This window comes from Bubalus kerabau, chromosome X (genome assembly GCF_029407905.1).
Source record: "Bubalus kerabau isolate K-KA32 ecotype Philippines breed swamp buffalo chromosome X, PCC_UOA_SB_1v2, whole genome shotgun sequence".
NCBI classification, from domain to species: domain Eukaryota; kingdom Metazoa; phylum Chordata; class Mammalia; order Artiodactyla; family Bovidae; genus Bubalus; species Bubalus kerabau.
The window spans coordinates 141,022,399-141,044,528 of NC_073647.1; the positions used below are offsets into that span (position 1 = coordinate 141,022,399).

The following is a 22,130-nucleotide window of genomic DNA, read 5'->3' on the forward strand; positions in this document are numbered from 1 at the left end:
ACTAAAGATTTTTTATTGAGGCAGCCATTGTCTAAATTAGAGATGGACAAACTACAGTCTGCAGGCCAGCCCACCATACAGCCATCTTCATTTATGTACATCCTGTCTATAGCTGCTTTACCACATATAACAGCAGAGGTGAACAGTTGAAACAGAGATCATTATAGCCCACACAGCCTAAAATATTTCCTATCTGATCCTTTACAGGAAAAAGTTTGCCAGTCCCTTGGTATTACTAAAAAAAATAAACTCCAGCATATAGATTTTTTAATGTTAACTTATATCAGGAGAGAATAATATATCCTAAAGTTTTTATATTTATATGATTTAGATATCAATGTACCAAATTGAACTATCATATGACCCAGCAATCCTACTCCTGGTCATATACCCAGAAAAAAAACATAATTCAAAAAGATATATGCACCCCAGTGTTCATTTCAGCATTATTTACAACAGCCAGGACATGGAAGCAACCTAAATGTCCATCAACAGAGGAATGGATCAAGAAGCTATGGTACATATATCAATGAAATATTACTCAGCCATAAAAAGGAAAGAAATTGTGCCATTTGCAGAGACGTGACTGGACCCAGAGACTGTTATACAGGGTGAAGTCAGAAAAACAAATGTCATATATTAACGCACATACATGAAATCTAGAAAAATGGTATAATCTTATTTGTAAAGCAGAAATACAGGCACAGATGTAGAGAACAAACATAATAGGGAAAGGAGGGAGGGTGGGGTGAACTGGGAGATTGGGATTGACATACATCCACTATTATGTAAAAAAATAGGTAACCGATGAGAACCTTGGAGAAGGAAATGGCAACCTACTCCAGTGTTCTTGCCTGAGAATTCCCATGGAGAGAGGAACCTGGATTACAGTCCACAGGGCTACAAAGAGTCGGACACAACTGAGCAAGCACGAACAAATGAGAACCTACTGCATAGCACAGAGAACTCTACTCAGTGCTCTGTGCTGATCTAAATGGGAAGGAAATCTAGAAAACGGGAAATACGCACACATACGACTGACTCACTTTGCTGTACAGCGGAAACTGCCCCAGCAGTGTAAAACAACTCTACTCCAATAAAAAGTATCGCTACAGCATTAATATTTTCTGATTTAACAAAGAACAGAATAGGGGGAGAAAATCGATGGTTCAACAAAATTTTCATTACTAAAGGAATTGTAGAAGCAAAAAAACAAAAAATGGAATCAAAAGACAAAACAATTTAAGAAGTGCTGTTTGCATTCTTGCTAAGTTCTCTGATGAATCTTCAGCTGTTGGCAGTTTTCTGACGACTTCCTGACTTTCCAGTATGACTTTCCAGTGTCATACTCCACACCTCAGGGTATGTCCTTGTGGCCCATTTCTTTACAGAAGAGATGCTTACTCTCCCAACAGAAAATGCAACCAAGCACTTAGAACAAGTTTTGCCTTATCCTCTGAAAGGAAGGACAAAAGATTCGAGACTGAACTTGCCAATGAAATTTGGGGCATGTACACAAGATCTTAGTGAAAGGAAAACAAGGAAGCAGAGCATGTGTTCACTCCTTTGTCAGAGGAATGAGGGGAGGGAAAGAGCAGAGTTCAGGAAGTCTCAGCCCATCTCTCCCCACTAGAATTAAGGGGTCCCACACATGCTCAGGGTAGATATTTAACAGCCAGATCACAGATCACTTGAAACCCACTCACTGGCTTCTTGAAAGGCTGACATAACCAGTTTGTTCATGATTTACAATCTGCAAATCTGGCAAAGAATAGTCTAGATCTTAAGATTTAGCAGAATTTTCAACTTTGTCATTTCACTAAGGTGGTATGAGTCTTTTTCCCTGGGAAGGCAACCCAAAAGGCTAACCTTGGACTGAACAAGCATGATAAATGAGTCCTCACTGTACCTTCAAGATGTGTTCGTTGGACATCTTGTCATCAGAGGACACATATAAACGGATGAACACAGAATTGCTGTATTGGCCACGAAACGTTGCAAGGGTCTGCAGAAGGCTGAACTTTCTCTCTGACCAAACCCCTTCAGGACCGATATTGGATTCGAGCACAGGCCAGCGGAAAGGTGAGTGCCGCAGGATATGTAGTAGTGGCTTGGCATCCGCTTTTTCGATGGCTTCTGAAAGGGAGTAAGTAGGAAGGGAGAGTTAGATTTGCAAACTGGATCACCAAACTAGGAAGCACATATATCTTCTCAAGAGAAAATTCCAGTAGGGCCCCAACCTAATTTTTTAGGGAGAGGTACAGTGTGTTGCCCATAACCACAGAGATAGAACTACCTATGACTCCCACTTCAACGTGACTGTCTAGGCCTGATGTTCTTGCCAGGAGAGCTAACGGGGAACCTGCCTGATATTCCCAACAGTGGAAGGTGTGCTTACTATATCGACCAGAGCCAATAAGCAATGTTAAGCTGAGAACGCTCTGCAAGACTGAGGGACAACCCTAACTAAAGGAAACTGCTCAATAAGACTAATCACTCCCCAGTAAAAATGAATTATTGCTTCAAACACTTTCATTATTTTTTACTGCCCTCTTCCAGGTCACCAAACAACATCCCAAAACCTAAACAAGTTAATACATTTCCCAGAGGCACTCACCTCTTTCTGCAATAGCCTTGAGAAAGAGGACCAGGTAGAATGTCCAGTGTCTCTTTTCATTCCAATCAGACCCAAGATGCTGAGACAGGCCTAAGGTCCCCAACAAACATGCCTGTCAAGCTGATGGAGAAGCAGAAGGAGCCTGACCTGCCTGGAAATCTGGATTTCTCTAGGCTCCAGGAGGTTCCAAAGAACACAGTAACACTTCCAAGTGCCCTCCCTCGTAGGCTCCTTCTCAAACCAGATCTAGCCTCCAGATTCAGCTTTCTGTACCACATGCAGTACGGTTTGCCCTTCTGACCCTACCCATGTCTCACAGACTAACTGATACCCAAAGAGTCTAAGCCATCCATAGGAATAAAATTTTCCTAGTTGATCCATCAAGCTAGCAACAGACCATTAAGACAGGGGTAGTCAAAACCCAGCCTTGGAAAAGAGCTCCTTTCTTTAAGCAACATTCTTAGTAGAATTCTTAGTAGTTCTCTTTCTCCTTAAACAATATCTTTAAACATTCATAGAGCTCTGGAAAATAAGGGTGATAAGTTATTTTATTTTCTTTATTACTCACTCTCATTCATGCAAGATGAATAAAGGATTTTGGCTTTCTGTATTGCTTCAGTGTCCCGTCTTCTACTGATTGATTTCTCCAAAAGTGCTAGGAAGGTTAAAAAAGGATTCATTAGTATCCATCCACAGGTGATGCTGAGTTGGAGGTCATTTGATAATCACAGTGCCAGCCTCCAGAAAATTAAATGTAAAGACAGACAACCCTGGAAAAGATAAATCTATAAAAGATATGCAGACAGCAGAAACGATTCCAAGTTGCTGGAGATTCAAACAAAAAATATTTAACATTCTCTTCTCCAGGGTTCTCCCACTTCCAACTGAGACTTGACCTTCTACGGGGGTTAATGTTTTCTGCCACCTACACACACACACACAGACACACAGACACACACAGACACACACACACACACACACACACACAAACAGAATTCATTTTTTTCAAGAACCAAAAATAACTGAATTCTATTCCCTGTTTCTGCACTGAGTAATATTCTCAACAGAGGCAATTTTATCAGGGTCAGTTTCTTAAGATTTCTTCACAGTCCAGCCTCTCGGGGAGGTCACCTGGAAGAAATTTCTCATTAGAAGTTTTATTCAATGTTGCCTATACATGCTGTGGCCCTGGTAGATGTTGTTTAGACAGGAAATGGAGAAGCAAGAATGGAAATTGCCCCTACCCAAATCGCCTAAAGACTTGTCCATTTACACATTCAAAGTCCTGGTCATTTAAAATGAGGCCATGTATACAAAATGGTTGCCAGCATGGACACAAGCCCACCTGGAAAAGGATTTTCTATCTATAAAATCACTGATGCTATTGTTTGAAGGTAGAAAATGACAGCTGTCACTATTTCTTTAAATAAGGAAATAGGAAAGCTAAAGACTCAATAAAAACTACCCTGCCCACAAAATAACACCTTGGATGTACTTAAGAATATCAGTTTACCAACAAGAAGCCAAGACAAAGAATTCCCACACAGCACCATGGCACTGCCTACACGGAGCTATGTCAAATTGCAGTTGTCAGGGCATTTGGCATTTATTTCTGAAACAACTTAGCAGCCTCCAAATGATACAACAGATGCTCCTACAGTATTTTGAATAGCTTCAAGATACAACGTACAGAGCTAATCAAATTAATAAATAATAACATATTCCCTACAGCAGAAATCTACTTCTAAACTAGAAGTTCTACATTTCAAAAAATGCAACCTAGAGCTTCTGTCTAGTTTTCTGTAAACATCTATACATCAAATAAGTCCAGATAACTAGATATATTCAAATAAAATAAATTGAGCTCAATGTGGGCATTTTCAATTATTCCAACTTGTTTCTTCCTTGTGTATTATCACAGCAATAAAAGTGGGATAACTAGCCCCAAGGATAAAGGAAGGGGATTTCTTTTTTTAATAAACAGAAATCTCTAAAACTATACCTACATATATTTCTATTCAAATCAGATCGTGTGCCTTTCCACCACACTGCTTCCACACTCACTGGATTGCTGGGGAGACATATTTGAAATTAAATAAACCAAATTTCATATGGAGATGTAATATTATCCTGATGTTATAAACACTCCACAGGCTGCAAACATGAATACCCTGGGGACCAAAAAAAGAGCCATGACACAAAAGAACTCAAAATAGTACATATCAACCTGAGTTATGTACCCAGGGCACTCTGTGTATCACGAGAAGGGGAAAAGAGAACACATATATGTTAAGTAGGGCAATACCAAAACACTGCTGCTGCTGCTGCTGCTGCTAAGTCGCTTCAGTCGTGTCCGACTCTGTGCGACCCCATAGACGGAAGCCCACCAGGCTCCCCCATCCCTGCGATTCTCCAGACAAGAACACTGGAGTGGGTTGCCATTTCCTTCTCCAATGCGTGAAAGTGAAAAGTGAAAGGGAAGTCGCTCAGTCGTGTCCGACTCTTAACAACCCCATGGACTGCAGCCTACCCGGCTCCACCGTCCATGGGATTTTCCAGGCAAGAGTACTGGAGTGGGGTGCCATCACCTTCTCCGACCAAAACACTAACCGTGCACAAATATCAATAATTCTTATGTGTCAAAATTCTAGTTTCTGTACCATAATTTGGCCTTTGAAACAAATTCAGCTGCCACAGGTTCCTTGTCCTACTGTTCCCTTTTCCTCCCCTTCTCTTCAAACCCAAGCAGGCAGGAGAATGTTGATATGCAGACAGCGTTGGGACAATCAGCTGGCAGCATCCATTTTATGTATCTCTGTATTTCAATTAGTGGTAGAAGTGTAAAATCTAGCCTGGAGAGTCATTAATGGGTAGAAAACAAAGTCTAACAAAGGCAATTATTCGGGTTATTAAAATGTCCTTAAAGAACTGAGGACTCACGGGTCACCCATATAAGGGTATTCCTATCATAGTCTGCATTGTTTCCTGGAAGATTTCTTAGTCTCCTGTCACCTCCATCTAGGTATTTCCAACAATGTTACAACAGAAAAGGAAAACTCCAGCTCATAGTGACCTAGAGTGCAACAACCCTTAGGCTTGAAAATCAGTTTCAAAGTGCCTATGATGATTAAAATTTGATGTGTGTGTGTGCACACACGCACATGTGTGCATGTATACAGGATATTTTTTCTTCTCACTACACTCAAATAAAATTGGTTTTGTCCCCCAAAAGGCAAAATAACAGACACAGTCAAGGGTTTTCAATCACAAATACACGGGTTCCAGTTACAGCTTGCTGCTTCTTTTAGCTGGAGCTTGAGCAAGTTACTTAATCTCTCCAAGCCTCAGTTTCTTCATCTGTAAATCTGGACAAATAATAGTGCCTATCTCCTGGAGCTGTGGAGACAATCAAACACTATAATGCACAGAAAGTCCCTTCTCAATGCCACAGCACATGGTAAGTGATCGATCAACAGTGGCTTTAACAGGCTTCCAGGCTGAGTTAGCTATACACAGAATTGTAAAGTAATCAAGCTCGTTTCTAGTGCTTCCTCCATAAATGCTTTTTCCTCCTCCCTTCTCAGGATATCGGTAGCCAAAGGCCTTCTGCTAACCCAAGACACTGGCACTCCTTGCATATGACTCTTGTACAAACTAGGTCTGCCCTACCAGCCAAAGCATTTCCTCTGCTTCCACAGTAGAGGCAATAGAGAGGATGTCTGAAAATATGCTGCCTGCATTCCTCACCCTCGACAGCAAGGCCTTTTCTTTCTGTAAACTTTTTCAGTGAAATTATAAGATACCTACAGAAATGTGCCCCAATCATAATTTGAAGGATCTTCATGGAGTAAACACCCACATAACCAACAGTCTGGCCAGAACCCCAGGAGCCCCTTGTACTCCCTTCCAGGTATTATCTCCAATCAAGACAACCAACATCTTCTTTTATGAAGTGTTTACTCAACTCTATTTCTCACATTTCTATTGGTAATCTATAAACCAGTTCCTTACTGATTTATAGAAGTTCTTTATATATTCTACACACACGAGTCCTTTGTTGAGTATTTGTACTGCAGTCTTCTTCCATTCCATAGACTTCATTTTCCTAATGGTATCAGGTAACGAGTGGAAATATTAATGCAGTCCAATGTGATCAGTGATCATTTTTTTCCATCTTGGTAAGCATGTTTTGTGTCTCATTTAAGAAATCTTTGCCTACCCTGAGGTCATGAAGATAGTGCCCAATGATTTCCTCTAGAATCTTTACTGGTTCATATTTAGATCTACAGCCCATATGGAAATTGGTTTTGCCCATACCTTTGTAATACAGGCTTGGCCTCACAGGGGAGGAATCATGAGATAATTTTCATAAAGAAGGTATTTTTGATCATTGGGCCTCAAATATTATCACAACATAAAATTGGCATTAACAATATCTCTTCTCCACTAGATCAAGTGCTGTCTGGGGCAGGAACCTGGGTCACATTCATTTTGAACACTGGAGCTTAGCAATTGGCATGGCTGGTGTTCAATGTCTGCCGAGTCGAATTCCTCTCAAGGAAAGTCTGAGAGAGTTTTTTGTGCAAATGAAATGTGAGAAACTGGACTTCTCTTATTTCTTTTTATAATCAGCAATGTCCTAATTATACTAACATCCATAATCTCCTTTTCTCACATTCCAGTCCCTATATCACACAATGAGATCCAAGATTTCATCTGTTTTTTGTGAATACTGTTTTTTAAAAAGTATTGATTTATGGCTGTGCTGGGTCTTTGTTGCTGCACTTGGGCTTTCTCTAGCTGCAGAGTGGGGGCTACTCTCTTCTTGTGGAGCACGGGCTCTGGAGCATGCAGGCTTCAGTAGCTGTGGCACACAAGCTTGGTTGCCCCACCACAGCCTGTGTGATCTTCCCTGACCAGGGATCTAACCTGTGTCCCTTGCATTGGCAGGTGGGCAAATACCGGTTTTTAAGCTACCCAAGTCTTTTTTTCACCAACGGTCGTGGGTTAACCATCCACTTCCACTTTCCTTCTCTTCTATGAGGGAGGGGGAGGGGGACACTTAGCATTCCACCTCCTTTAAGCACAGAAGCCAGATATGACTTCAATTCTACTCATTCAGTCTACTTCTGCTCAACAGGGCATTTACTGAGAGCTCTGGAACAAAACAGCTTTCCAAAGGAACAGTGATACTCCTGAGGACTTGGCAGGCCCCTGGTAAGTCGGGAGCTCAGGATAATCATGTTCAGCTCAGGCCAATCATTTGGAGTTTCTGCAATATTTAAGACTTTCCCAACTAAGACTGTTTTCAAAAACTCCACACGAACAAAGTTTTAGGCCTGTGAGCAAACACCTACCAAGAACTCTGGTGTTAAGCTGATGCCATTTAAAGATGGCTCCCAGAGCACAGGGATTCTTCACTTGATCTTAGCCAAAAGGCCAAGAAGTAATGAGCACAGGGATTCTTTCAAAACTCGCTCCTCTGTGTTCTTTCTCAGACCCTGTAATCATTTTGTGCGCCAGTTCTAAAGGGGACTCTCTGGCTATTTGCTAAGAGTTCGCTGGAGCTGTTTGCCTGATTTGCTTAATAGAAGCAGCAACTGCATTCTAAAACCTTGTCAAATTGAATTCTCAATTTCATGCAGATAAGTATTTCCCTCAGAAATCAGGGGAAGTGTCCTCTTAATTCTAGTGAGAGAAAGTACAGGAAAACTCAAAACTTTAGAAAACCAGATCTACATTTTAAGGGAAAATGTGCCCTTCCACACCTACATAATAAACAGAATATTCTCTAGACACATCTATTTTTTTAAACCTATCATATGATGGTCTGGTTTCTCCTTTGGTGGTACTTAAAAACCACCTTTGGCTGGTCCATGGTTGAATGTCACCTCTAATCTTACTATTTTTAGTCTCTGTTGATTTTCCAGGCTACAGACTTCAATTTGGTTTCCAGGCTCCTCAGTTTATTTACCGTACTGAAAAATTTCATTTTTCTAACTCACACTTCATGGGTATTAAATTCTTATGCAGTTAGACGTGGAGACTCTAAATCAGCTTGCAAAGCCTGTTGTTATTCTCATTAAAAAAATAAAATCCAAGTTAACTAAGTCATGGTCTGTGGATCCCATAACCCTCATGTTTTCACATGAATTGTGTGACATTTGACTTTGCAGTTCCTCAGCCCCATAGCCGGTCAAGCATGGGATTAACTGAGTCTGTTTGACATACTGAAAAGACAATAAGAGCTGATATTTCTCATTCTTCTGGAAAACTCCCACTCAAATGTAGGGAGAGAAGCTGTCAGAAGGCTTTCCTCTGTTCATTTTTTATGATCATCTCATAAATGATAATTGTTGGTTGGCACTAGCTTAAGAAAAAGGGACAGAGATTATTTTAGGGGCATTAAAAACCTCTAACTCATCAATCTAAATCATGGGTTACCAAATAACATAAAAATATCCCCATTTTAGCATCAAGGACCTCTTTGACCCAGAATGAAATTAATTTTATACAACTGCCAGACACTACAGAAGTCTAACAGAAGGTAACTCTTTTATTATGTTCACTTGTAAGTGAATTTTTAAGGATTTCGCTTATCAGGGTCACACTTCAAAATAATTTAAATTAAATTTTAAAATCACTCCTTGATGGCATAGCATTACAATGAATCTGCCAACATGATATTTTAACTCAGAAAAATAGCTTTCCTATTTAGATAATTTGTATCTTAGCAGGTAATTCAATGTAAGGCCTGTGCTGAACTTAAAGAGTCATTAAAATTCATCTTCAGTTTTTTCCTATAGGACAAATATTAATTACACTTTTCCTGCCTATTTCTACCATCTTAACACTACAAGGAAAAGGCCATGTATGGTTATATACCCCCCACAGTGGTCCTTCCTGAGCAGTCCTGAGACATTCAAGGACCCTGGTGATAGCATTCATTTATTAAGCACCTGCTCTGTGCCAGGTGTATTGTCCATGACCTCAATTAATCCCCCACCAACCCTAAACAGCATGTATCATTAACCCTAGCCTACAGGCAAGAAAACTGTAATAACTTGTCCAAGAAAACTCAGCTAGTAAAGTTAGAGCTTGGATTTGGATCCAGGTCCTTGACTTTTGCTCATTTGACCAGCAGGTGCCCAGCAAAATTCTGCAAGATTCTTTCCTATGTAAGAACAAGGCCCCCAGGTGGCTAAACCAGAGGCAGTCCTCATGGACTTTCTTGACAGAGCTCTTCATCACATTAATAACTGAAAGAAATGCCTTCCCAGGTTATACTGAGACTGGTTTTTGCAGCAGTGGAGTGTGTCTGTACTGAGCCACCTACCCACTTTGCCCTGTAACCCTATTTGAGACCAGGGACACATACTCCTGAGGCTCCTAGTCAAAGGTAGGAGGCCTTGTGAGGTTTGATTAAAACAAATTAGCTGATCCCTAAAGCTTAACTTCACATTATGTCCTAGTACAAACCAGTGGTTTCCAAACTTGAGCATGCATCAGTATCATGAGAAGGGCTTCTTTTTGTTTTTATTGGAGTATAGTTGATTTACAATATTATGTTAGTTTATGGTCTATAGCAAAGTGATACAGGTATACATATATATATATATATTCTCTTTCATATTATCTTTCATTATGTTTGATTATAGTATATTGAATATAGTTCCTTGTGTTATACAGTTGCACCTAGTTGTTAATCTATTTTATATATAGTAATTTGTATCTGCTAATCCTAACCTCCTAATTTATCCCTCCCCCCACCTCTGATTTATGTCAGAGCATCATTGGCCTATTTTCTTTCCTAGGAATTCCATAGTGTCACATCTTATATTTCAGTTTTTAAACCATTTTGAATTTATTTTTGTGTATGGTGAGAGGTTGTGTTCTTACTTTATTGGTATACATGTGTCTGTCCAGCTTTCCCAACACCACTTGCTAAAGAGACTATCTTTTATCCATTGTACAGTCTTGCCTCCTTTGTCGAAGATTGAGTGTAAATGCATAGGTTTATTTCTGGGCTCTCTAGTTTGTCCCATTGATCCACATATCTGTGTTTGTGTCAATACTACACTGTTTTGATTACCATTACTTTGTAGTATTATTTGAAGTCTGGGAAAGTTATGCCTCCAGCTTTCTTCTTTTTCCTCAGGATTGCTTTGGCAAATCTGGGTTTTTTATGGTTCCATATATATTGTAAGATTATTTGTTCTAGTTATATGAAAAATGTCATGGGTAATGTGATAGGTAATTTTCACTCATTTCCCATGCTGGTAAGGTTATGCTCAAAATCCTTCAAGCTAGGCTTCGGCAGTACTTGAATTGAGAACTTCCAGATGTAGAAGCTGAATTTAGAAAAGGCAGAAGAACCAGATATCAAATTGCCAACACTTGTTGGATCATTGAGAAAGCAAGAGAATTCCAGAAAAACATCTACTTCTGTTTCATTGACTATGTGAAAGACTTTGACTGTGTGGATCACAACGAACTGTGGAAAGTTCTTAAAGAGATGTGAATACCAGACCACCTTACCTACCTTCTGAGAAACCTATATGCAGGTCAAGAAGCAACAGTCAGAACCGATCATGGAACAACAGACTGGTTCCAAATTGGGAAAGGAGTATATCAAGGCTGTATATTGTCACCCTGCTTATTTAACTTATATGCAGAGTACATCATGCAAAATGCTGAGCTGGATGAGTTACAAGCTGGAATCAAGATTGCCAGGAGAAATATCAACAACCTCAAATATACAGATGATACCACTCTAATGGCAGAAAGTGAAGAGGAACTAAAGAGCCTCTTGATGAGGGTGAAAGAGGAGAGTGAAAAACCTGGCTTAAAACTCAACATTCAAAAAACTAAGATCATGGCATCTGGTCCCATCACTTTATGGCAAATAGAAGGGGAGAAAGTGGAAGCAGTGACAAATTTTATTTTAGGGGGCTCCAAAATCACTGCAGATGGTGACTGCAGCCATGAAATTAAGACACTTGCTTCTCAGAAGGAAAACTATGACAAACCTAGACACATATTAAAAAGCGAAGATGGACACAAAGGTCCATCTAGTCAAAGCTATGGTTTTTCCAGTAGTCATGTATGGATATGACAGTTGGATCATAAAGAGGGCTGAACACTGAAGAATTGATACTTTCAAACTGTGGTGCTGGAGAAGACTCTTGAGAGTCCCTTGGATAGCAAGGAGATCAAACCATCATTCCTAAAGGAAATCAACCCTGAATATTCATTGGAAAGACTGATGCTGAAGCTGAAACTCCAATACTTTGGCCACATGATGTGAACAGCTGACTCAGTGGAAAAGACCCTGATGCTGGGAAAGATTGAAAGCAAAAGAAGAATGGGGCAACAGAGCAGATGAGATAGTTGGATGGCATCATTAACTCAATGGACATGAACTTGGGCAAACTGTGGGAGATAGTGAGGGACAGGGAGGCCTGGAGTGCTGCAATCCATGGGGTTGCAAAGAGTTGGACACAACTTAGCAACAAAACAACAATTTGATAGGGATCAACATTAAATGTGTAGATTGCTTTGGGTAGTATGGCCATTTTAATAATATTATTTCTTTCAATCCAAGAGCATGGGATATATTTCCATTTCTTTGAATATTCTTTAATTTTCTTTATCCATGTTTTATAGTTCTTAGAATAAGTCTTTCACCTCCCTGATCAGGTTTATTCCTATTTTATTTTTTGATGTGATTTTAAAAGGGATTTTTTTTTTACTTTCCCTTTCTGATATTTCATTGTTAATATAAAAAATATAACAGATTTCTGTATGTCAATCTTGTATCCTTCTCCCTTGCTGAATTCATCTATCAGTTTTAGCTGTTTTTGTGTGGAGTCTAGAGTTTTCTACATATAACATCATGTCATCTGCATATAATGACAATTTTACCTCTTCCAGTTTGCATGCCTTTTATTCCTTTTCTTCTCTGATTGCTGTGGCTAGGACTTAGAATACTGTGTTGAATAGAAGTGGTGAGAGTGAGCACCCTTGTCTTGTTCCAGATTTTAGCAAGAAGGCTTTCAGCTTTTCACCATTCAGTAGTATACTGGCTGTGGGCCTGTCAAAGGGGCTTGTTAATACAGAGTGTTGGGTCCTTTTGCCAGAGTGTCTGATTCAATAGGTCTGGGGTGGGGCCCAGGAATTTTCATTTCAAGCGAATTCCTAGGTAATGCTGATGCTGAAGCAGAGGAACATACTTTGAGAACCACTACTTTCACGCAATAGCACTCACCATCCTTCCTCCCCATCTCTAACTTTACTAAAGTAGAGTTGACAGTTATTAGTAGTCCTTCTGGATGCCTGTGACCCCAGGACATCACCAGTCCAGATTCCCTCCTCCCCCATTCCCCACCTCACCCAAAGTCAGATCAGGACCTTCACCCTTTCTTTGCTGATTTCCTTACTCTGCAGCTCCATTTTAATTCAACGTGAACATTCTGCAGGGAGAGCTTTACTTTTTTTTTGTCCTGGAAACACTCTCCTTGCATTGGTCTATTTAGTTCTAAGTTAGTCCTCAGTTCTACAAAACCCAGCTGTGAAAAGTCCCTTTCTTAAAGATGAAATGCAATATGGGTTTGAGGTGAGAGTCAATTCACTGGTTTAAGAGGAAAAAAAAAAAAAAAAAAGCAGCACTATGCCAGTAAGACTTCCAAAATGAAAAAGACAACACAGGACAGCTATTTTCAACTCCTGCTTATACCACACCCTACGGAGAGGAAGAGTGGGATAAATACTGCATCCCTGAAATCCTAAAAAATCTGAGCTCCAGACTTCACAAGTCCTCTCTCATCTGTGACAGCAGCATCAAAACACTGTAAACATAGGTTTAAAAAGCCACTTCCCAACTAACCCCTGTTTTTCACTCCCACCTTCCATGAGGAGGTGAGAGCAGCAGAGGTTCTATTCTTGGCTATTCAAACCATAGTGTGTGGTCGAGGGAGCTGTCCCTCTAAAATTGGGTTTCTGACAGTGAAGGATCCGGAACTGGGCTTTCTTTCCTTTCTCTACCCAGAATCCTCTCCTATAAAACAAAGGAAGCAATAGCATCCTTGGCACAAGCAGAGGACCCAAAAGGGCTGGTCGGACCAGAGTTAACTTCCACACCCACTGGCTGTGGCTACAGCTCCCCTAGCTGCTTCTTCCAGGTGCCTGGAAATGTTTCCCAAAAAAGGGGTAGGGGAGATACAGAGAGAAGACAATGACCCTTCATGCTGAAGTTAGAGAGAAGAGGAAACCTAATAATGCTTGAGGTTTTCTGTAACAAGGAAGACAAACTCTACCTTAATCTGGATCCCAAGCTAGAAAACAAAACAGCACGCTGGGGCCTTCTGAACTGATCTCCATACATCAACCCTTTCCTCCGAGCCATGCAGCCAGGATGCTCTGGCAAAACTCATCGCGCATCAGCACACCCTGACATGACATTTACAAATGGCTTCCCACTGCCTGAGGATAGAAGCTAAAACCTTTAAATGGCCTACAAGGCCTACATGCTCTGGTCCCTCCTCTCTTCAGTTTTGTCTTATGTCCCCTTTCCCTTCCAACTCTGAGCTCCAATCACACCAAGCTTCTTGAGTTTCCTCAAAGGCACCAGCTGGAGAGAGCCTCTGCTCATGCAGCTCTTTCCGCTTGGGTTAAAATTGGAGACATCTGAAATGTTAGACCCATAATCTGTGGGGGACAAATTATATGGCTGGATTGGTTTGGGCAAGTCACATAATTTTCTTGACCTTCGCTTCCTTGGATGTAGGGCAAAGACAGAAATAAACAATGATGGCAACATCACAGAATTAGAATGAGGAACCATAGAGAAAACAAATGATTTGCTAAAGGAATAAAATTAGTAACAAGGAAAGTTTGGGCCTTGGGGAAGTGAATTGATGAATTCAGAATAGATAGCAGGTAGGAGAAACAGTTCAATTTGGAACTCAATTGAAAAGGTCACTATGAGAAGCCTCTGGTTAGTGACACAGGCAAACTCATATTTGAGTGTGTGTATCTCTCTCATAAATGTAAGTTCCCATACTCATCTTAATTGTTGTTGAAAATAAAATTCTCCTCTCATTTTATAAACTAAAAGGCCCAGGCATGTTTTTAAAAATATCTCTCACTGTGCAAATATCAATACCAATGAGGGTTTCCAAACAAACATATCTTATTTGTGACAAGTTATTATCCAACAAGTCTCTAATTAATTTTCCTGTTATGGGTAGTGCCTTTTTACATGGAATGTTCTCTTGACACTTTAAAGCAAATAGTCTGTCATTACTAATTCATTATGTATTCACACAGATGCTATTAATCACAATGAACTAATGTGGTATTAATGGGTAGGTTATTAATCTGCAATTACATGCAGATTTCCTAATAAACTCAAGCTGCCCAAGTTTTTCGAGGAGAAAAGCAAGGGAAAACAAAATGAGCAAATCCTTCATAAAACAAATGAAGGGGAAGAAATACCTCTCCCTGTACCATAAGAGAGGATGTATAAAATTCATTTTCTTGTCATCCTAAGAAATCTTTGTTCTTACTCAATACAATGACATTTGCAATAAAGAGGTTTTCATCAAAATAATAATATAAATGAAGGAAAAATAAAACACCCATGCACCCTGGAGAGGTACTGAATTTCTTTAATGCCATAACATGTTCTTAGATGTAGCAAAGCCTGACTGCTCAACATGTGGTCCCTGAAACAGCAGTGTGAGCATCACCTGAGAACTTGCCAGAAATGCAGAATCTCATGGCCCTTCTCAGATTTACTGAAACAGAATCTGCATTTTAACAAGACTCCCACATGATCCACATACACATTCAAGGTTGAGAAGACTGGTATCAAAGTACAGCTTTGTAGCTGCAAACTGGAAAAGAAGGAAGTGGGAGAGTTTTGCTTATACATCCTTGTTCATTAAAGCCTAGGTGTGCTGAGGAGGGAACAGCAGGCAAATCTTGCTGAAATTGTTCAAACGTACATAAACAAGGTGGATATGACAAGCAGCTGTGAAATCTTGATTACTAGAAAAACAATTTACACACCATATTTCATAAAAGCTAAGAAGCACATTTTTTTTAAACATTTGAACATCTCTAAAACTGGAATCCATCTTAAAATTGTCAGCCAGACAGTCACGAAGTAGATGCCATTGCCTGCCCGTATATGACCTTGATCTAGCAGTTCTTATCATCAACACTTCAAATGAGTTGGTTGGTTGCCTGACTAGGAAATTGTCACTTAACGCATCTTCAGAAAGATTTCACTGGAGTTTGGCTATGAAAGTAAAACTTACTGTGTATCCAAAAAGAGGAAAATCCCTGAGATGATTGGGAGCACATTTTAAAGAAATGCTGAATCACTGCTGTTATTGATGGAAAGAGGACAATGTTTTGTGAGAATATAAAAGTACTGATGGTTTGAAATCAAAAAGACTATGAAGAAGTTTTAGGAATAAATTACCCCATCTCTTTTGCTTGCATTTTCCTTTTTAATTAATGTAAAAGACTAATATGTGATAAAAATTAATGTCTAAGCCTAAAAGAACTTTTGATGAACATAACATAAAAATCCCCAATCCTAAGAAATCATTGTGTAATAGCTTAGTCTTACTCAGCGTACATGAAATAAAGGTGCATCTTTCAGCTGGCAGTCTTTTTGATTCAATGAAATGTGGTATTATGTATTAGTTTATTATTTATTAGTTGATGCTATGAAAGACCCATCAGTGTTTGTGTCTTCTCTTGCTTAATTTTAAGTCAAATAAATATAACCAACAAAACTGCATGTCACTATAGCATTACCACTACAGAAGACCCAGTATTTTTCCTCCTGGGAAATAATAAATGTGTCTAGAATATTCAAGCTGTGTTTCAATTTAAATAAAAGAAGGCAAGAGAAAAACTATTCCAAATGACTGCAAAAGCATTTTAAGGACAAGTGAACCTCCGGGTGAGATGAGACATTTTAATTCCCGAATATTGGGTTTCACATCTAGGTCTCAGGGGCAAAAATACAAGTTTGGCTGACTGGGAAGGCAGGCGTGAGGTCTCTGGCAAGAGCAGCTTCGTGGGCGTCCCGCCACACCGTGGGCTGTGCAGCCGGCAGACCTCAACCAGAGCCACAATTGCCTCCCTTCCTCACCCAGCACTTCCCACGCGGTCCCCACTAGACATGTTTCATTCTGGCAACGATCTGCAGCTTTCAAACCCTAACTTCCCCTTCTCCGCAGCTCACGAATTCCAGACTGACACCAACACCTTTGACCTCAATTTAAATAATCAAATTTTTATGTCTTAATTTACTCACACTGGTCACGTATCCAGACCAGGGTGTAGATCAAGGGGGAAAAGAGAAATCTCTTTTCTTACATTATTCCAAGACTTGGTCAAAATGTTGGGAAATATAAGTTGAGAGAATTAGTTAGGGCATTGCCTGACATTCTTTAGTGTGCACTAGCAAAGCATACTGCCCAAGGGGTTATTTTGAATGGCTCTCATTTCAGAAAACTCACAGAGCCTTCTCCAAGAGACAGTGGCTATAGTTCTCTACTCAGTTAGTTTAGAGATCACCCTTGACTAGGTTCTCAAACTTGGCTGCATGTTAGAACTACCTGCAGAAGCAGGGTATTAAATAGCTTAAAGAGTGGAAATGCAGGGTGCACACCAGACCAGTTACATCAGAACCTCTGAGGATGGGACCCAGGCATCTGTGTCTATTAAGCTCCCAAATGACTCCAGTGTATAGCTGGGGTTGAGAAGCACTTGACTAGAACTGCCCCGTCCAATTCAGAAGCGGGTAGTTGCAAGGTGCTACTGAATGCCTGAAATGTGACCCGTCTACAAGGTGACGTGTTGCAAGTTTAAGACATGTCCTGCATTTTAAGGACTTAGGCAAGAAAAAAATATAAAATGTCTCACGCATAAGTTTTTTATACTGATTCCATGAAATGACAGTATTTTGGATATGTTGTGTTAGATAAAAATAATTTCATCCAATTCCTTTCTATTTTAATATAGCTATTAGAAAATGTAAAATTACATGAGTTGCATCTATGACTCACGTTACATTTCTTTTCGACATCACTACTCTGGAAGATGCCTTATAGGTCACTAGCTGTGTGAATATGAGAGACTTACATAACCACTCTAAGTCTCCACTTTCACAACTGTAAAATGGGATAATACCACCTCCCCGGTTTTCAGGGGTTTTACCATGTGCTAAGGGTCAAACATCTGAATTCTAATCCTTCCTCCATCGCCTCTTAGCTGTGTGATCTTGGACTGGTGATTGACTTTATTGCTTGGCTACTTCTATTTTCTCATGCCCAAAAAGCAGATAAACCTTCCATCTTACAGGCTTGTGAGGAGTTCAGTTTAGAGACTTCAAAAAAGGTAGCAAGTGTATTATTAAATAAGATCACATCTATAAAGTGCCTAGACTGTCAGGCCCTTCTCTGTGTGATGTATTCTTATGAGTTTGGGAGGTGAGGGGATCTGTTAAAGGCTCAGTTCACAGCGATGAGTCGAAATACCCACATTGGTAGTAAAACAGGGGAGAAATGGGGATTTTTCCACATTGTAAAGATGCTCAATTCAGCCACACCTTCAAGCTGCAGTTGAAAAGTTCTCAGAATTGAGGATGAGAGCTCAGCTGAAATCATCTAATCAAAGAGTTAGGAAATGGGAGGATGAAATGTTCAACTCCACTTGGCCATGCCTTTGTGCACAACCAACTTTTTAATTTTTCTAGTGACTGAGTTTTGCCACTTACCAATTAGGAGTAGAATAAAGGTAAGTGATTGTTCCATTTCTCTAGACATTCAAGACCCAGGAAATCTGAGTCATCTGCTTCTGTTGTGAAATCTGGATGACCCTTAGACATTCCTGCCCAAATCCCATTTTTCTCAGCTCCGTTGTTATTCCTGCTTCTGGCAACCAACAGCAGGAACACGTGGGGACTTGAAGGAGCTTCAGGAACCGTTACCACCAAAGCTCATGTGGGTAGGCTTTGAATAGTTACCACCAAAATTTAGGACTTTTCTTCCCTTTTCAGTCATCTTCTTTCAGGAAGTGGCTTTTCAAAAATACGCAATCCTCCTGAACAACTAGAAAGTAAAACACATTATACACACCAACCATGCCAAAAAGGGTGTGGGCAGGTTGGGAAGAATCATTGCAGGTGTATATATGTCTTTCTCAGGATGTGAATATCCTGTGTCATCAGTCATGCCCCAAAACTTATATTTAGTCAAAGGATCCCAAATTTAGTTGACAATCTTCTAAAGTAAAATGTTTTTTATCTTCCTACAACATTCAAGCTAACTAGCAGGAAACTTTTCATTATGTGTTGCAATATTTATACTACAAACATGCCCCCTCATCTGTTTTTCTACTTCTTTTTTTCATGTAGAGCATTTCTAGGCTGTCATTCCACTTTTCAGAAACCTCAGCTTCCTTGCCCCCAGTCAAAAATCTCAAAATGGATTCTGACATCCTTCAGCTGCCCATCTCACTCCTGTCATCTCTCACCAACAGCCCTGCTCATTCCTTCCACAGAGCCAAGTTCACTCCAGCACCTCCAGATTTACAGCCCCCCTCCATCCCCTGCCATTCCAAATTCAAACAAGAGTCCCCATCTTTAAGATCAGATGACAAGCAAGCTCTTTCATAAACCACATAATATGTACTTATGAATGAAGACACTACTTTGTGTATTACTACTTCCAATCATTTACACTGTTTAGAAATATTTTCAACTATACTATGGCAAAAGCTGTATCATCTCTAGTTGGGCATTGACCTTTTAACTCTCTGCTTTCATAATAGGTATTTGGCAATAAACAGTAATTTCATCTATAAATACATTTGTTCTGTGGCATAGGTAAGCCCATAAAAGTTTGCGCTTAATCACTTCAAGGCTTGGCATTGGCATAAACTCCAAACACGTATCTCTGGTTTCATCTAATATCCTTATAAACACCTATTAACTGTCAGTAATGTGTTCATCACCCAGGGATTCTAGACAGCAAATTGTTCAAATATTTGGGTATGAATGGACCCATGGGGCCATGTAATAGCCATCTCCACTCAAAACACCTGAATTAGGACATATTGTAAAGCTAAAGTAAAATAAAACTATACCCTTTTGAGGCATGCCCCAACAATCTTTACATAGGCAGGGGTTCTTAATCTTTTTCGTGCCATATATCTCCTGGGCAAACTCTTAAAACCTATAGGTCATTCTCAAAATAATGTCTACAAGAACATAAGAAACATGGGTTTATAATGGAACCCAGTTATTTCAAAACACAGTTAACAAAACAGTTGTCTTACTGTTTAAAATCATGATAGATGCACTACTTCAAAAATTCATTAAATAAAATCTCACATCGAGTCTAGCCACCACTATGATTTTGAAGTGGTGATGTAGGTAGATGCTATTTCAAGATAGCTGTAACATCTGTATTAAGATTTTTAAAAATGATGATTCCCCCTGGTAACCAAGTTACAGCTTACAAACTAGAGTTTATAAACTACAGTCATAATTAAAGAAAATGCTAACGTTCCATCAGAGGTTAGTGCAAATAAAGATGCTTTTTTGTTTTGTTTTGTTTTCCTATTCAAGTCCCTGAATTCTATCAACAGCTCTCTTGAGGTGACATGAGTCCAAACTAAAGATCCCCTAGGGATGAGGAAAAGAAAAGAGAGAATGGAAATGGGTATAACTAACAACAACAAAAACAGTGGAATCCAAAGAAGACCGAGAGCAACCTAAGATGACACTTTTCCTTTCACTAATTCCCTTTTCCTCTTCTCTTTCCCTACAGGAGAGACTTAAAACTCATATACACCATTGAGTGTGTTGTCTGACCAATTAAATTATCAAGACTTTTCAGGGTTTGAGGTCATGACCAAGGTCCGGCAATAAAGTTGGGAAAACACAAATATCCTAACCTATTGTTTTCATCCCCATGATGCTTCTTTCCTGATCACCTGACTCTTTTACGCAGGTGGGCAAGCATAGATGAGAAAAACAAATAAGTATGTATACAAACAAGATAATTTCAGATGGTTATACAAACCACAGAGGACACCTATAGAGTAACAGAATAGAGGGGGACTGTAGATGGGAATAGAGAACTATTTTTACTAAAGGTGTTCTTTGATCCTTCTCTATCAGTGAAATAAATTTGAATTTAATCACAAATAGCTCACCTTTCTAATGGCTGATTCAGGACTCTAGAGCAGTATTGTCTGATAGAAATATTATCTGAGCCAAATATATAATTGTTAATTTCCTTGTTGCCATATTTGAATAAGTAAAACAAAAAAGGTGAGATTATGTTTAATAATATATTTTATTTAACCCAATATATCTAAAAATATTTCAATATGTAATTTATGAAATAAATCATCAATTTATTGGTGAGATATTTTTACATGTTTTCTAAATGAAGTCTCTGAAATTTGGTGTATACTTTACATTTATAGCACATCTCAATTCCAGCTAGCCATATTTCAAGTGCTCAAAAGCCACATGTGGCTAGTAGCTACCATACTGAACAGTGTAGTTCTAGAGTCTTTTATTTTTACTTTTGGCCATGCTGCATGGCTTGTGGGATCTTAGTTCCCTGAAGGGAGAGCAAACCCAGGCCCTGGCAGTGAAAGTGCCAAGTCCTAACCACTGGACAACCAGAAAATTCCTTCTAGAATCTTGATTACAGTACCTACTGAAATATTTTGTGATGTGCAGATTTTTAATTTCTACACAGTAGTCTTGTGGCGGCTCATTAACTTCTACATCCTCCTATGCCTAACACAATATTTTTTGCTGGATGCAAATAAGGAAATCTAAATTCTGATTGCTACTGGCAACGATCTAAGCCAAGCAGACTTAGAAAGTATGAGACAACGGATGTCAGAGTAGAAACAAAGAAAGAAATGTGATCCTTAGTTTCAGTTGCTAGATCAACCCTTACCTAAAGTCCACATGATTACTAGATATTTTGGTTACATGAGCCAACAAATTGTCTTTATTGTTTAGGCCAATCTGAGTTGATGTTTCTGTTACTTGTGATTAAAAACAATTGGCGCCAGGAAAAAAGTAAAAGCTCAGAAAATAGTCCTGTGTTCACAGATCAATTAATACAAAGAAAATGCTGTCTATTTCAATCTATTTGAAGTGAGCACATTTCCCCCAAATCAAAGAGCATACAACTCAGAATAAATGTTATGAATAGATGCAGTTCTTATTTGCAACATTAACCACTACAAAAGAAAAGCTACATTAAAGCCACAGGTGGGGAAAATAGATCTTAAAAAGCTTGGAACAGGTAGGAGTCAAAAAGTAAGACAAGGATATGCACTAGGGGTAGAAATGGACACACAGGAAGAAAATCTAAAATGCTGACTGTCACAGCTACCAGAGCACAGCTTCCTACACATGGTGGCCATTCTCAAGGCCTCTACTTCCTTAAGCTATTTA

At 39.5% G+C, this 22,130-nt stretch overlaps 1 protein-coding gene across 5 annotated transcripts in view; it reads right to left on the reverse strand.

The window, feature by feature from the left end:
* The window catches only part of PHEX (phosphate regulating endopeptidase X-linked), a 227,582-nt gene that overhangs the window by 161,647 nt on the left and 43,805 nt on the right, over positions 1–22,130 (reverse strand). For all 5 annotated transcript variants that reach the window (XM_055565587.1, XM_055565586.1, XM_055565589.1 and 2 more), the window contains exons 5-6: positions 3,186–3,272; positions 1,910–2,136 (exon numbers count right to left, since the gene is read on the reverse strand). In XM_055565587.1, the coding sequence (XP_055421562.1) occupies positions 1,910–2,136; positions 3,186–3,272 (314 nt within the window). The remainder of the gene's footprint in view (positions 1–1,909; positions 2,137–3,185; positions 3,273–22,130) is intronic.